Source organism: Chelon labrosus (assembly GCF_963514085.1).
Source record: "Chelon labrosus genome assembly, chromosome: 12".
Classification (NCBI taxonomy): domain Eukaryota; kingdom Metazoa; phylum Chordata; class Actinopteri; order Mugiliformes; family Mugilidae; genus Chelon; species Chelon labrosus.
The window spans coordinates 4,577,465-4,595,132 of record NC_140345.1 but is presented as its reverse complement, the minus strand read 5'-3'; the positions used below and the strand labels follow the sequence as shown (position 1 = coordinate 4,595,132).

Below are 17,668 nucleotides of genomic sequence, written 5' to 3'. Positions count from 1 at the left end.
GGGTTAAAGACTTAACCCTAACCCTTAAAGAGCACTTGATAGTATCAGTGCTGTTTTAACTGTTTACTCTCTTCAAACGATGTGATTAGGGTTACCATGATTTCAGAGTTTTTAGACAATCACAAATCAATAAAACATTGGCTCCTGCTAGGTATCGAAACAGTTTGACCAGAAACATTGGAAGTTAACTACAGTATATCTATCACTTTGAAAGATGTTATAACAGGCACGGAAATGCTAAAGAATGACTTATTTAAATTAGGAACAGTGCACTCTGATGATCTTTAAATAATCTCTTTACAAACCAGGTGTTAATGGACGTCAACAGAATGTTGTTAGTGGGGGCCTTTGGGTCCTATGGGTTGAAGGGAAGGGCCTCTGTGGATCACCCCACAGATACTTGGATCAGTTTGGGAACGAGTAAATTTGGAAGCCAGGTCAACACCTTGTGCTGTGCTGCCTGGTCTGGTCTAGGTGGGTGCTACATGTCTAAGTAACATCCATATGAATGCAAGGTCCAAAAGTTTCCCAGCAGAACATGTTTCTAATAGACTCAGCTACAACAGCCTCTAAAACACAGTGGACTGATGGACTAAGTGTCACATTTGGGAAAAGGAAAATATCTCACACTCCCCAGTGGATCTCTTTAACCTTTAGCCATTAATTTTATAAATATGATCATTAATCCCAGTAAATCAAAGGATCATTGAACATTATATTAACCTTGTGTTAAACTTTTATTTACAGTTATGCCACATTAAAGATATAGTAACTTCCATTTTCATGAGGTCTGTAGAAAAGACATCTTCCTCATAAGGGAGGTTAGACTTTGAAGAAGTGTTTAAGAAGTGACTAAAAAATGAGGAACTCACAGAGAATATGCTTATGAGATCTTCTGAACTTGTCACCAAATAGGACTGTATGTTTTAAGTCTAATAATCTTTGTAATTTCAACTAATTCCAGCACAAAAACCAACTTTTCTGACACAAACTGTTTATTGTTACATAATGATGAGAAAAGTCTTTGTTATAAATGAACAGATTACAGATCTCTAACACTGATGCCTCACAACAGGGTTCTGAGTTTGAATCCATCGGCCTAGGGCCTTTCTGTGTGGACTGTAGGCTGTAGGTGAGAGTGTAAATGTCTGGCTCCAGTCTCCATGCAACCCACCAGAGGACAAGTGGTTACAGACTGATGAAGAATGAGAAATGAATGGATGAGTGAAGATCTCTATGATGGAGGTGAGAAGCAGTCACGGTCACAATGAGCCTCATGCTTGAACCGTACATGTGCACAGATATGATTCTAAATTGTCTGTACACACAGTTTTAAACCTTTAGTGCCATTCATCAATGAGTTCACACCAACTCTCATTTCATGCTGTTAAATATTAATGATGCTACAAAAGTTATTGACGTTATTAAACACAGAAGGAAAAGACTCTATAATCAATCATGTGATCATTTTAATTGATTCATTGTGGCTAACAGTGGCTAACACAATGCAAATCTATCCACTACACAGGCCACATCAGCCATCCAATAAGGATATGTCAGAAACTGACTTCACAAACTGAATTCACAATTAGATAACTCACATAAAGATGTAAAAATCATAAAAGTCTCATTAAAACATGCAGCACTATAATTATAGCCTCTTATCATAGCCTGATTGAGAAAATCATAATTATCCCATGAAGCTCATAATGTCAAACAAGAACTGAATTAATAGCAAAGAAAAGAAACATCAGGCTGTGATATGTCCAGATAGGTCATAACACATTACAGTTAGCAGTCATGCATTAGAATTTCTAGAATGACATGTCAAAAGGACCACTGTGATGTTCTTGAAGTAATACACACATGCAACTTAAGACAGATAGAACAATATTAACAATTAATGTACTGTATATATTCCATATCATCCTGTCTCTACACTTGAACAAATAATATAAAACAGATATTTAACTTATATATGACTAACATCTGCATTTTAGAAAAAAAAAAGAATCCACAGCATTTTATATAATTTGCTTAAATTATTATATACAAACGAAAAAATATGTTCCATGAATATATACCATGATAATAAAGAACGTGTCATTTCAAACCATGTTAATATTGACACAGTTTTGCATCAGGCTTTGCAGACTAACCCCACTCTGGACTGTGTTGATATAGAGCCAGACTGTCCCACAGACTAAGATGCTGCTGTGCATTGGTACATTTATCAGATCAACCATCCAGTCCTCAGTCTTTTCCCATGTGTTGTGTGACATATGAGAAAAGACTGGGGCTAATTTCTGCTCCCTTCAACTGATGGGGGACCTTCAACATGGAGGTTTATTGTGCACTCTGGCGTCTGGCAATATTAGGAATACATTTGTGTGTCTTCCTCAACTTTGGTTTACAGTGTTGTGTCCTTTCAATGTTACACAACAAGAAAACATACATGTAAGACAGAAAGACTAGTTCTTTTTCAGCATCAATGCCATCAATATAAAACAGTCTATTTATGTATAGTGCTCTTCTTCTTAAATTTAACTTGAGCATATTCACACTCCACTTCCTTCCCCTCATTTCTAGGCTCTGCTTCATCATACAGGTTTCCCATCACCATTGCGTTGCTTACAAAATCTTTGCACATGCCCTCTGCCATGTACTTTTCCTCCTCCAGATAGGAGCTACCAGATGGATTCATGTCCACAGAGTCTTCTACCTTGTTTTTCTTGCTTTTCTTCTTCCAATTCACAGCAGAGTAAACCACATCACTCCCTTCTCCATTCTTCTCTGAGCTTTGGCTTTCTCCTTGTACATTGTCTGGCCCAGCACATGGCAAGTTTGTTCCGTTTTGTTCATAGATAGTTCCAGGGTGAGAGCTGTCTGCTTGTCTCAACCCATCTGTGTTGACATATATGTCCTCTTCTCTTTCGTTGGGTACCTACAGTTACAGAGGAAATGTCAGTGATAGAGTTTTATTTAGTTAAACAAGGGTACAAAGAGCATCTCTAATTCAGAGTACCTCATTTCCTTCTCTTATCAGATGTTGGCTTGTTGCAGCTGGGCTGGTTTCACCTGTGAGCTGACTCTTACTGTCACGGTGATTCTTCAGAGTCCTGAAACATACAGTACAATGTCTAGAATATGGCTATGTTTGGTTAATCTTTGTTTTCCCCACATCTCCAGTACCACAAAGGTGGATTATATTTCGTACAGCATGAGAAAACAGCAATAAAACATGATGGACAAGTGAAATAAAAGTGTTCTGGTAGAGATTAAAGTAACCACCAAGGTCATGATAGACATGTCACATGGGGGGTTGATGAATGTTTGATTGACATGAAATCTAGTATTACTGACCAGTTTTGCCAACAGTGAGTAAAAAGAAAAATATCACTGCTTCACTTTAGGACTGATCAGACGTATTGGGCATAGTTTTCTGTTTTGCTGACACATGCCAACTTTCTTATTGTGCACAGCTTACCATGTTAGCTCCAGGCCTTCAGACGACCATCAGTGTGTTAGTAGATTTGCTTCTTTATATTTTGTTGAAAAGCAAATTTTGTCTTTAATTTTATTTTTTATATTGATTTTGCTGACTTCTTTTTTATTAAGCTTAATTTGAGAATAATGTTCATTTACTTGTCCTTGTGTAATTCTTTTCTTTGTGTGGACTCCCACTGACTGTTTAATCTTGTATTTCAGAAGCTGAGAACCTAAAGTGGTGGTGGCTGTGCCGCTGTGGTGGTGGCATCTACTGCACTGAATAACCCCCATTAGTTTGTTCATGTGTGTGTGTGTTGGCTTTAGGTGTGTTTAAGGTGACCATTCCCTGAGATACTTCCTCTTGTTAGGCCTCCTCTCCACCAGTTAGCCTCAGCTCTGAAGCAACTCTCAATGGATGTGACCGATTTTTGCATCAATAAAAATGTTTTTGCCTGTCTGCATGACGACCCTGAGTGTGTTTATAAGAATGTGTTTAGTGTTTAATAATCCCTGGGTGGACCTTAGCTCCACCAGCATTACCCCCCCCCCCCCCCCCCCCCCATGACAAAGCCATTACTTTGTAGGGTCACCTGAGCATTTTTTCATCTTACCTGATGACAAAAAGCAGAACACATACTAGAACTAGTAAAGCAACGGTTGTGGTGATGAACACTACCAACATCACTTGACCTGAAACACAAAATTAAAGATGTAATTCAGATTGAAAATTCTCCTGATAAACTCTCCTTGGTTAGTTATTACAGATATTAAGATTAATGTTGAATGTCTATACTCATGGACACACCACTGTCTGGATGAAAACAAGATTCTGGGGAAACATCTGTACTGCTTTTGTCAATACTTACTGTATAACTACTATACTGTATCTGGGTGCTTTACTGTTGACATACAATGACATGTCTAAGGTTTGTCTGATTTACTTTGAATCATTTCAATCTTCCACCAATAACACAAGCATACAAAAAACAGACCTTGATTTTCTGCAGAACTTTGAGTCTCAGGGGTGTTGACACAAAACTGCTGCCTGGCAGATCCCAGAGAGTTGAAGCTGTGACAGAGCAAGGTGGGAAGACTCCTCTCCTTTAGTTGATTGACAGTGATGAAGCTCCTCAGGCCTGTGTCATTTAGAGACTCACTGCTGATTAAAAACTCTCCAGATTGATTGACAGGTGTCCCATCCAAATACCAGTGTAAAGTAGGAGAAGGGTTTCCCACAGTCTCACAGGAACAGGTGACCTGACTTTCAGTTTTGTTGCAGTGAGATGAGGCCAGGATCTTTGGAGGAACTGCAATGAAGGTGGAGAGAAGAGTTAAAAGAAGCCATATCAAGAAAAGTTGACAAAATGAAATCAAAAGATTTACTGAGAAAATAATTGTTGAAATGTTTTGTAGAAATTGATTCAGACATATAAATTCCCTGTGAAAGTCTCTGGCTTTTGACAGATCTGTCTAAATCACAAAATAATGATCAACTGTATGTGCTGTATGTTGAGTGGCTGATGATCATCCAAGCCCAGATATTTGGTAGCTACTACACAGTCAAAAATATGTCCCCATGGATTTTTATCACCCCACACAGATTTTCAGATGGGTTTAATCATTTTATACATAGTTTTCTTTTCAGTTAATGTAATGGGAATATCAAAAATAGAGAACCCCATCAGTAGATAGTATTTAAAATAATGTCTAAATAATTATATGGACACCAGTAAAGCCTGTTACAGAAACACATCCTTTTTTTTTTTAAACATCTTTGATACATACACTGAACATCTATTTGTGTGTCATTGGATCGTCCAACTCCAAGATCATTCTCAGCCTTGCAGAAAAAAGGACTGCTGACTTTAGAGGCTTCAATGTTTAAAATGTGTCCAGTCCCAATCAAAGTCTCCTGGTCTCTGTCAGCTCTGTACCAGGTGTAGTTCCTTACTGCTGGGTTGGCAGTACTACTGCAGGTCAAAGTCACATTTCTGTTCTCTGGTACTGGACCAGAGGGACTGACAGATACTGTGGTGTCTTTAGGTGAATCTGAAAATGAGGAACAGGAATTCCATTATATTAGTATATATTGGGTATACATCTGGGATCTAAAGATTTGAATACTTGAAGTTGGCTTCAGTAATTAACATGTAAAAGAGATAAGTGTAAAATTAAATTCATACACTGAACATCTATTTGTGAGTTGGTGGATCGTCCAACTCCAAGATCATTCTCAGCCTTGCAGAAAAAAGGACTGCTGACTTTAGAGGCTTCAGTGTTTAAAATGTGTCCAGTCCCAATCAAAGTCTCCTGGTCTCTGTCAGCTCTGTACCAGGTGTAGTTCTTTACTGCTGGATTGGCAGTACTGCTGCAGTTCAGAGTTACATTTATGTACTCTGGTATTGGACCAGAGGGACTGATGGACACTGTGATGTCTTTAGGTGAATCTGAAAAATGAGGAACAAGAATTTATATTATTTAAGGGCTCTAAAGATCGGAATACTTGAAGTTGGCTTCTATAATGAATATGTAAAACAGATAAGTATAAAATTTAATCCATACACTGAACATCTATTTGTGTGTCTGTGGATCGTCCAACTCCAAGATCATTCTCAGCCTTGCAGAAAAAAGGACTGCTGGCTTTAGAGGCTTCAATGTCTAAAATGTGTCCAGTTCCAATGAAAGTCTCCTGGTCTCTGTCAGCTCTGTACCAGGTGTAGCTCCTTACTGCTGGGTTGGCAGTACTACTGCAGGTCAGAGTCACAGTTTTGTTCTCTGGTACTGGACCAGAGGGACTGACGAACACCGTGACATCTTTAGGTGAATCTGATAAATGGGGAGCAAGAGGTGCATATTATTGGTATATACTGTGTGTGACATTGTTATCAGGTCTAAAATCTGGTATGTAACAATCAAATAACGGTAACACTGTCATGGTTCTGAGATTTGAGCATTTCCTGTGACCCTGTTTGGTTTTCTTTGTGTTTCCTGTTTTTATTTTGCATATTTCTTCCTTTGTGTTTCTTGTCTTATCTTACTTCCTATGTCCCCCCCCCCCCTTTATTTGTTTGCGCTCCTCCCTCATTTGTTTAACCTGTATCTCGTCATTCCTCCGGCCATGTCTATAAATAGCCCTGCCATTCCCTTCGTTCTCTTTCGAGCCGTCCGCTATGCTACCTCTGTTGTGGTCTGCTGTGTTACCCTGTTTGTCTTAGACTCATGTTTCCCCATGTTCCTTAGGTTTTGTCTTGGTTTTGGTTCTCACTTGTTTTTTTTTTGTTTTTTTTTTTGGATTTGTGTTTTTGGATTACCCTGCCTCTCAGCAGAAGCGCCTTTATTATCATTCATAAGTTTTCATTAAATTTGTTTTGCTATCTACTATCTACTCCTGCCTCATCCCTGTGTCCTGCATTTGGGTCCAACGTCAACAGAAACCATGACAGAATGACTCAACCATCATGAACCCAGCAGTCACAGTTTTTTTATGTTAATGACCTGGCAAAAAGGCAAGTGGATTTGGCCTATTTGGACCAAATGTTGGATTTTAAGCCATGGCTCATGCCAGAGTTTGGGCCTCTTTTTGGAGGCACTCGGCTTGCAATAAAGTACACTGTCAGGGAGGCATAGCCCTCATGGACATGGCATGCCCTACTAGCCGGCAGTCTGTGGAACGCCGGCCTGCCTACCACATGCCAGTGGTTCTCTGGCCTACTAGCCACCAACCTGCTAATCCCCAGGGAAATGTCTCAATATCTGTCTTTCCTGATCTCCCAATATCCCCGTCTTGCGATTTCCGGCCATCCTAGTGTTCCAGTCTGGTGACTTTCTTTGTGTTTGGACATCGGAGACCATCCCCATGTCCCAGACAGCTCCTGAGTTGGTAGTGGATTTAAGTCCAGTGCCATGGATGTTTGCTTTGCTGCTGATGCCAGCCCCACGGACGTTTGCTGTCCAGCCCATGCCTGCACTCTGGTTGTTCAATGCCCGGCCTACTCCTGCACCACGGATCCATTCTGCTGGTGCCTCCATGGCTCAGGGATAAGAGACTCCATCCCGTGTGTCTGGGACTACTCTATGCGTTGTCTTAGTTCCTGTTCCAGAGGACGAGTTAGATCCTTTTCCTGTTTCTAGGGCCATCTCTGGTCCTATTCCTGTTTCTGAGGACGCCTCTGATCCTGTTCTTGTTCCAGTTCCTGTTCCAGGGGACCTTCTCTGATGTTGTTCCTGTTTCTGAGAACAGCTCTGTTCCTGGTGCTGTTATTGTTTTCGAGGACGGCTCTGAACCTGTTCCTGTTCCCGAGGTAGTCTCTGAACCTGTTCCTGAGGCAGACTCTCTTCCTGTTTGGTCTGGTCTGGTTTTCTATGCCTCTTCTGCTCCTTCTACTCCTTCAGCTCCTTCAGCTCCTGGATTGCCTGATGGCTATTCACCACCTTCACCTTCTTCACTTCCTGCAACTCCTGAGTTGTCCGTCGTCTCTCCTGAGCGTCCTCTCCTGTCTGCCTGGCCTCCCAGTCGCCCTCCCGAGCGTCTTCTCTTGTCTGCCTGACCTCCAGGTCGCCCACCCAAGTGGCTTCTCCTCTCGGCGCGGTCTCCAGGTTGCCCTTTTGGTCAACCTAGCGAATGGGCTCAACTCTCTGTGCATCCTCCCAGTCGCCCACCTAAACTCTGACTCCCTGGAATATTTTCTACTCCTTGTTTTGTTCTCTGTCAGGTCGTCTGATATATTCCCCCTTTTGTATTAGGAACATGTGGAAGCACAAGTCTTTGTTTTGATCTTTGTTTTGCTTTGTACCTGTTTAATTTTTTGGATTTGTGTTCTTGGATTACGCTGTCTCTCAACAGGAGCACCTTTTGTAATCATTTATTAGTTTCTTTGTTTTGTTTCCTACTCCTGCCTAATCCCTGTGTCCTGCAATTGGGTTCTATTGGATGTTTCATTTAACTTAAAACATTGTTCTTCCAGTTAGAATATGTGAAACAGATACGTGTGGAATTTAATGCATACACTGAACATCTATTTGTGTGTCTGTGGATCGTCCAGCTCCAAGATCATTCTCAGCCTTGCAGAAAAAAGGACTGCTGACTTCAGAGGCTTCAATTTTTAAAATGTGTCCAGTCCCAATCAAAGTCTCCTGGTCTCTGTCAGCTCTGTACCAGGTGTAGCTCCTTACTGCTGGGTTGGCAGTACTACTGCAGGTCAGAGTCACAGTTTTGTTCTCTGGTACTGGACCAGAGGGACTGATGGACACTGTGGTGTCTTTAGGTGGATCTGAAAAATAAGTAATAAATGTCATTATGGGTGCAACAGTTTAATGTAAATTATGATATTTGTAATAGAAAATGAATAAACAAATAAACAAATAAATATTATACCAGAGACAAGTCATTTAACAGCCTACATTAATGGGCTACATTAATTCTATTTGTAGCAGGAATGTGTTTTTCTTGAATTTTGGAGGAATACACATAGTAATCTTGGTAGTGTTATGTATGGCTACTAGGGATGTGCGATATTTCATCGTTTACGATATATCGTCAAAAACATTCCTAACGGTAAGCATATGTGCGATAAAAACGATAAACTCCCATAGATGACGTATATGTGCGCGACACACTCGCAGCCCAACAAATTAAATATTTGTATTTTTGCTTACCACTCCGTCCGGTCGTACGAGAAACTAGTGCTTGCAAAATGTTCCTAGGAATTTTTTGAATCTGCACAAACCGACATTGGAGTATTAGATGCGTTATTTCGGCTGCAGTCTGAACGGAAACAGTGCGTCCCGAATTCGCGACACTCGGCGTGAAGGGGTTAAAAAGTCTGATGGAGCAGCAAATTACAACATGCAAGGTTTGCAAACAAATAGTGCATAAAAAGGACAGTAACACCGCTAATTTGTTCCACCACCTCAAATACAAGCACAAACCAGAATATGAAGAAAACCAGAAAATGCGCAAGGATGCAGAAGCAGCGTCGACTTCATCCAAAGAGTACGGCAAAAAAACAACTCAGATAAAACTTGCCGATGCATTATAGTCAAAAAAATTAGGTCAAATTGGTGTTTATTTATCGTCATTTTTATCATTACCGTGATGAATACCAGAAATTATCAGGATATATTTTTTAGTCTATATCGTCCATCTCTGATGGCTACACATTTTAGAGCACCAAAAGTTTGACAGTTCTTGAAGGATCATCAGTGAAACAGTGTGGTGGATACAGGAGACACTGCAGTCTGGAGGAGACAGTTCAGTTCAGAGACTGAAATTCATCTCCACCTACATGGAGGTAGTTTGTTCCCAAAGACACAGATTCAACCTAGGGCTGCACCTAACCATAGTTTCTACTGAGTTCATATATTGATCAAACATTCCCATTACCATTTTCTAGGCTCAGACGCCATCTTTCTGTAACCTGTTTATTCAAAGTGACAAAGAGGATTCAATTTAAACTGGTTTAAAACTAAATGATTATTAGTTAAAGTGCTACTGATGAGATTTAATGTTAGAAATGAACTCACATGAAACAGTAAGTGCTGAAGTTTTACTGCTGCTTGATTGATTGCTGCCATCTTGTTTCCTGTAGACAGCAGTGCAGGAGATGTTCTGTCCATGATGGAGGTGAGAAGCAGTGAAGGTCAGAACAGAGGTCTGGACTTTAGTTTTGTCCTGATTCTCCTGCAGTGTCTCCTGACTGTCACCCAGTCTGGGGCTCCATGTCAGAGTTGGAGGATGAGACAGACAGGGAGCTGGAGCAGAGCACCTCAGACTCACTGAGGTTCCCTCCTCCACCTCCAGTGTGGACGGAGTCAGAGTGGGTGAGGGAGGATCAGCTGGTAGGAAGGAACAGTTGGAGCAGTCAATAAATAATCATTGATTATTCATTTGTAGTAAATCTACAGCTGAATGAAACTAAATGATGGGAACTTGAAAAGACAAAACATAACAATAGATATCAAAATTTACCTTTGGCCACAATCTTGATTCCGTAGTGTTTGTAGTCCCATTTCAAGTTATTCTCACATTCCAGTCTGAAGTAATATGTGTCATCAGAAAGCATGTTATTCAGGGTTGTGGTGCAGTCTCCGTTTGTCAGTACTCCCATCAATTCTCCATTTGGTCTAGTTTTACTATCAAACACAACTTCATCATTACTACTATTTTTCCACATTGCTTTACATGTCTGATCTAAATAGTTGTTATATGTGCTCTCTATATCAAAGGAGCAGGGGATGGTCACACAGGATCCTCTCAGAACCTCTACAGTCTGCGGCATATTGACTCTCCACTGTCCACACTGGACACCTGAAACACAAACACACAGTTTAGAAAGAAGAAAAGGAAACAGTAGTTCTCAGCAGCAGTCTAGTGGTAATGAGTGACACTCACTCTCTACAAAGTCATTACTGTTATCAGATTTATAATTATTATTTTAAAAACAGAATAAACTGTCAGTTATTTTCATGATTAATTGTTAAAAGTAAAGTATAAAAAAACATTCGGTCAGTAGAACATTTCAATTATATTCTAATTATTTTAGAGTTTTAGCAGAAGACAAAGTAACTCACAGGAAACATCAGCTGTTAAACTTGTGGTAACAGATGCATCAGGGCTGCCATCTTGTTTCCTGTAGACAGCAGTGCAGGAGATTTTCCGTCCATGATGGAGGTGAGAAGCAGTGAAGGTCAGAACAGAGGTCTGGACTTTAGTTTTGTCCTGATTCTCCTGCAGTGTCTCCTGACTGTCACCCAGTCTGGGGCTCCATGTCAGAGTTGGAGGATGAGACAGACAGGGAGCTGGAGCAGAGCACGTCAGACTCACTGAGGTTCCCTCCTCCACCTCCAGTGTGGACGGAGTCAGAGTGGGTGAGGGAGGATCAGCTGGTAGGAAGGAACAGTTGGACCAGTCAATAAATAATCATTGATTATTCATTTGTAGTAAATCTACAGCTGAATGAAACTAAATGATGGGAACTTTAAAAGACAAAACATAACAATAGATATCAAAATTTACCTTTAGCCACAATCTTGATTACGTCATCAATGAAGTTCCATTTCAAGTTATTCTCACATTCCAGTCTGAAGTAATATGTGTCATCAGAAACCATGTTATTCAGGGTCGTGGTGCAGTCTCTGTCTGTCAGTACTCCCATCAATTCTCCATTTCTTCTAGTTTTACTATCAAACACAACTTCATCATTACTTTTCTTTCTCCATACTGCTTTACATGTCTGATCTAAATGTTTGTTATATGAGCTCTCTATATCAAAGGAGCAGGGGATGGTCACACAGGATCCTCTCAGAACCTCTATAGTCTGCGGCATATTGACTCTCCACTGTCCACACTGGACACCTGAAACACAAACACACAGTTTAGAAAGAAGAAAAGGAAACAGTAGTTCTCAGCAGCAGTCTAGTGGTAATGACTGATACTCACTCTCTACAAAGTCATTACCGTTACCATGGTTTCAGTCATTTTAGATCTTCACTTAATAAATCATTGATTTATTTTGTAGTTTACAGCAAATCTCACTTTGAAGGATGTTTTCTCAGACATTGAGACAATGAGCATGAATGCTTGAACTTAGCAAAAGAGTATTGTGGTCATTTGAAATAATCTTCCAAAGCAGGTGTTAATGGACTTGAACTCACCCTGCAGCAAACAGCCAATGAGAAGGAAAGTCAGAGCTCCAGCCATCTTTGTTTGTCAGGAGAAAGTCTAGTTTAAAGGAGTCTGGAGTTTACACATGAAAGATGTTTGGTTCATTTCTTCTATTAAGCTGTTAAAAGACATTTAAGAAATTCTTCTCTATATATTTGGTTATTTTTATGTAAAAATATTAACAAAAAAAATATTTATTTCTATTAAGACAAAAAGTGAAAAACAACGAATTAAAGTTTGATTTTAAAACAGAACTGAATTTCTTTTAGGTATCAGATCAAATACAATTAATTCATTAATTTGTGCTAATTTAAAAGACTTGACAGAGAATGTAAGTCTGAGGTGATGATATTTCACGAAAAGGTCAATGTTGCTGTCTAATCTCACTACAGAGATAAATGTTCAGCTCTCCAAAATGATATTCATTGAAAAAGACTCCCCACTTTTATTCAGCAATGTCCAGAAGATGAAAAGACAGTAGAGAATAAAAACAGGAAGTTCTATGCTGGAAGCAGTCATGACAAACATTTGATATAATTCCTTGTTCCACATTCCATGTGTTTCATGTTTCTAATAGACTCAGCAGCAACAGTCTCCAAAACACAGAGTACTGTCAACAGTGTCACATTTAGAAAAGAAAAGATCTCACCTCTTCAATGGAGCTGTTTGACCTTTTTCTTTGACTTCAAGCTTGTAACTATGATGATTGATCCCACTAAATCAAATGATCATTGAACATTATATTAACCTTGTATTAATCTTTGATATACAGTTATTCTACATTAAAGAACAACTTCCATTTTCATGAGGTCTGTAGAAAAGCCAGCTTCCTCAGAAGGGAGGTTACACTTTGAAGAAGTGTTTAAGAAGTGACTAAAAAATGAGGAACTCACAGAGAAACCAATGAGAGAGAGAGAATGAGATGTTATGGACTTGTTATCAGAAACATATTTCACCAGGACCACCCTTTTTTCTCACCTTGAAGCTGCTGTAGACATTCAGTTCTCTCAGAAATTATGTTCAAGGAAGAATCTTTGACTTTGTTGCAGACGTTAAATAGACTGATAGTAGCTCTGGGATGTTTCCATTATTTTAGAATCCAGACTGATAATCTGATAACTGGACACTTGGAGATATGCCATCAAATAAAGGTTTTGTTGAACTGATCAGTGCAGCGGTCACTAGTTTTAGTCTTTGATCATTTGTAGTTTTAATTTAGATTTTCTAGTTATTTACTTTGTCCTACTTTGAAAAGTGGTTTAGGTATTAAATTAGTCACTTTATCTAATCATTCATTATCATATTGGCCTACATTCTGAATAAAGTTTGTATTTCATTTAACATTTAAAGGAACTCTTTCATCGATTCTCTCTGTTTTCTATATTAAATATCTTTACATGTTGAAGTCTTTTCTTATAAAATAACCCAGTAATTACAAAGGACATCATCATAACAGACCATTTTCTGACTTTTGTAGATTAACTGTAGATTGATCAAAGATGATGGTAAATGTTTGCATCCCTAAATCTGTTTATAATTGTCAAAAGAAGACATTTGCTTTCACTCATGGTCGACACTTTAATGTCTAATAATACCAACATTTTAGTCTTTGATGGACTTTGTCTCTGAATGTAGTCGAATAGTTGATGTTATGAGTATTGTTGAGAACTATTTTAGTTTAGAAACAACTATGATGGTTTCAGCCCCTAAAACTCTAAGAATGTGTTGTTTCTTTAGGTGCTGGACTGTTAGTTGAACATAAACAAGGAAGTAATTATAAAAGACACTTTTCATAAAGGATTATTTTTGATCATTTTGTAGATTAATTGATAATGATTTCTACTGTTCACATCCTTAATGTGTTCCTAATAGTTGGAAGAGGTTTTTCCTGTCTCTCGTGGCAGACACTTTGCTGTTTTATAATAAGCACATTCAGACACTAATCTATTTTGACCTCAAGTAATCCAAGGTCATCCTCAAAGTCTGTAGTAACCTGAAGTCCTGGGTGAGCCTTCTCCCTACCTTCTCTGTAGTGTTTGTTTCAACCATTCTCACACAGTGTAAATAACCTGCTCCAAGTCTTATTTGTGGTGATGAGACAAGTTGACACTAGATGTCAGTGAGTTCACATGTATGTTATCACTGAGCAGAAGCTGATTGTTCTCAACAAATGTGGTTCAAGAAATCCTCCAGAGAAGATTTACTATCATCCCACATAGTTATATTAAGGGATACTTGTTTAAAAAGTAGAGTTTTGTAGAGACATTAGAGAATAAAAACAGGAAGTCATATGCTGGAGGCAGTCGTGATAAACATTTGATTCAGTTCATTTCAATGTTGTATTTTAAATATACATGTGTTTCATGTTTCTAACAGACTCAGCAGCAACAGCCTCCAAAGCACAGAGGAAAAGAAAATATCTCACCTCCTCCCTGTTTGACCTTTTTCTTTTACTTCAGGATTGATAAATATGATGTTTTGTCCAAATAAATCAAAGAATCATTGGATATTATTTTAAAGTTGTGTTAATCTTTGATATTCATTAAGGATATAATAACTTACATATTTATGACTAAAACGTACAAATATGCTAATGAGAGTGTGAGAATGGGATATACTGTGTTACCAAATGTGGCTGAAATTGTAGTCATTAGTCTTTCATGGACTTTGTCTCTTTGTTACAGTGGCCGAGAGAGCTCAATGAACTGCAATTTTAGAAAACACGTGCAAATAGACTCACAACACCAGCAAACACAGAAACGCCCTGCAAATAGAGAAATGCCCTGCAAATAGAGAAAAAATAAAAAATAAATAGCGATGCAAATACAGAAACGCGATGCAAGTAAAGAAACGTGCCGCAAACTCAAAAACTCACACAACGGAAATGATTCCCCCTAAAAAGCGATGGACGTTTGCTCAAAAACCATGGATTGCTCAAATCAAACCCATCTGCTAGCAGCCGGCTAACATGGTAGCCTCGCTACTTGCTCCTGGTATGATGCTACTACCACCTCACATTACCTGAGGTAAGTTAACCTAAGCTATAGCACACTCTATATGATAAATTGTTTGATTGAAATAATAATACACAAATTAGTTTAACGTTTTTTTAAGAAAATGGTATTGTCGTAACTTGTGTTCAATTTAAACTGTTGTATAGCTTTGGCTAGTTCTCTACAGCAGAAAAACATTTATTACATGTCTAAAAATACGTAGTTAATCAAAATAGTGAAACTAAATTTAGATCTTTACTTGAGCAGAGTAGTTGGATCACTTGATTATACTTTTATTAAGTGGTTTGTTACATTCAATGGTTGCTATTTATTCCTACTATAAACTAGTTATTGATAATGGTTTATTTACATAACTGCTCCTGTTAAAGATACAAAATATTTATGATTTTGACTCTACATCTGGAGGGGAATTAAACAACTGTCAGCTACGTTAACACTTTATTATCTCAGATATGAATGACGGGTGCATTTATGTTTATTACAAGATGATTCTCTCTTTGAGTAACTGGTTCCGCTCATACCCACTGTTACGTGACAGGCAGGGTCAGGGGGCAGAACTGTTTGTATGTGTGTTTTTTCCCTCCTGTTCTCCTCTTCCCCTCCTCCTTCTCACTCCTCTCAGGTTAACTCAACCCAATTAGAGTACACCTGTGGATCACACCTGGCCAATCACCCCAGGTTCCGTATAAAAGGAGCGTGCCTGCAGTGACGTGGACTGCTATTCTCTGCCTGCCTGCATTGTTGGTTTCGTGTTCTGTGCAATACTTGGTGTAGTAAACTTTGTAGTTAAACAATAGGTTTGTGGAGTGAGGAAGTGAGATTAGGTAAGTTTGGAGTACGCCATACATTTTCTCATTCATGCAGTACTTCCTTGTATATACACACTAGGTTTTAGGGTTGGTGCCACCTTTGTATTTTTGATAAGCTCCATTTTAGAGATAAGAGAGAGAGGTTTTTGTTTGTATTTTGTTTCAGTTGTAGCCTCAGTATAGGCCTAGTTTTGTTGTATGTTTTTATGATTATTTGGCACAACTGCACCGTCTCACTCTCCTCCACAATTGTGTTTTTGTATTAGTAGTGTCGCTTGATTAATAAAGCATTTTTCTTTTCTTCACCACACAAACTCTGGCATCATTTATTTTGATTGTTGTATTTATGTGTCCTTGCCTGTAAAACATCTAAGGAGTCGTAACACCCACCTGTGATGCCTCCTCCACGTCTGTCACACTGTCTGTACCAGTAGACAGCTGGTATTACATCATCTTAAATATATTTGGCCTCACAGCGAGAAGGTCCCGGGTTCGAATCCATGGGCCGACTGGGCCTTCCTCATCATCCTCTGAGGTGGCAGTGACATGCGAGAGGTCAGCCAAATCGAGCTGGTCATCGTGATGAAGGAGGACATGCACCCACTTCCACCTTTGCTCTTCCTCATTCCTCTAACCCCACCCTTAAGCCCACTGAGACTTGTACAAACCTTGTTTCACTACCGGTTTACTTTTACATTTTATAGTCTGAAATACAGTCACCATTTTGTGTATCATGTCTTGTATTCAAGTTCTATTACAGTCAGAAGGTATATTTCAAAAAATTCTCTTTGTATTTACACTCTTTAGGTCTTTTGTGCTGACTAAGACATGTTAGACATTAATCCCACGTATAGGAAATTACCTTGTCACAGTGGCGTGGGAATTTGGCAAAAAATATATACAAAAATAATAACGACTTTGATGGGAATTTACCAAAAAAACACAAATACAAATTTGAAAAATATATACAAAAACAACAACACTGATAAATATATAGAGAAATATAAAGACATTCTGTATATACAGTGTGGTGGTGGAAAAAACTTTACTATAAGATGGTGAGGTAGTGGATTGTGCAAAATAAGGCAGTGCAAAAAAAAGCAGATGTATTTGTGCAAAATGACAGTTATTGTTGACTGGTGTTGTACAGCCTGATGGCAGTTGGAATGAAGGACCGGCGGTAGCGTTCCTTCTTGCAGCGTGGATGCACCAGTCTGCTGCTGAAGGAGCTGCTTAGGTCTCCTACTAAGTGAAGTCTGATGCAGTGGGTGAGAGGGGTTGTCCTGATTGATGTCAGTTTTGGCTAACATCCTCCTCTCACCCACCTCCTCGATGGAGTCCAGAGAGCATTTCTGTTACTGGTATATTTGCTTCCTTAATCTGTTTTTAATTTTTGAAAGAAGCGGTTTGCCATCACTCATGTCAGACGCTGTAATGTTTCCGAGCTGAATGAAGCAAATGAAAGGTCATCCTCAAAGACCGCAACAATCTTCTCTGATCTTCTGTAGTGTTTTTTTTTTTTTCAGTTCAGTTAATGAAGCTGAAACTATCAGAGTCTCTAAGTCTCTATTGTTGTGATGAGACAAGTTGACACTAGATGACAGTGTGTTCATTCTTATGGTTATCACTGAGCAGGAGACTGTTGTTAAAGATTTGTTACTATCATACCTCCAACTAATATCAAGGGAAACATT

The 17,668-nt window shown here is 39.0% G+C and overlaps 2 protein-coding genes across 2 annotated transcripts; both read right to left on the bottom strand.

The window, feature by feature from the left end:
• Positions 1–1,788: 1,788 nt before the first annotated feature.
• Positions 1,789–12,187, bottom strand: LOC311497118 (myelin-associated glycoprotein-like; the record flags this gene model as incomplete). The annotated part of the gene is made up of 9 exons (XM_084557267.1): positions 1,789–2,944; positions 3,026–3,119; positions 4,101–4,179; positions 4,482–4,796; positions 10,012–10,323; positions 10,457–10,795; positions 11,059–11,370; positions 11,504–11,842; positions 12,142–12,187. 9 exons carry the CDS (start codon positions 12,185–12,187, stop codon positions 2,513–2,515), a joined length of 2,268 nt encoding a protein of 755 aa, XP_084413393.1. The 3' UTR covers positions 1,789–2,512.
• Positions 5,205–7,518, bottom strand: LOC311497470 (B-cell receptor CD22-like; the record flags this gene model as incomplete). Its single annotated transcript, XM_084557791.1, has 5 exons — positions 5,205–5,225; positions 5,354–5,538; positions 5,673–5,936; positions 6,052–6,315; positions 7,278–7,518. The coding sequence occupies 5 exons, from the start codon at positions 7,516–7,518 to the stop codon at positions 5,205–5,207; spliced, it is 975 nt and encodes a 324-aa protein (XP_084413917.1).
• Positions 12,188–17,668: the final 5,481 nt, after the last annotated feature.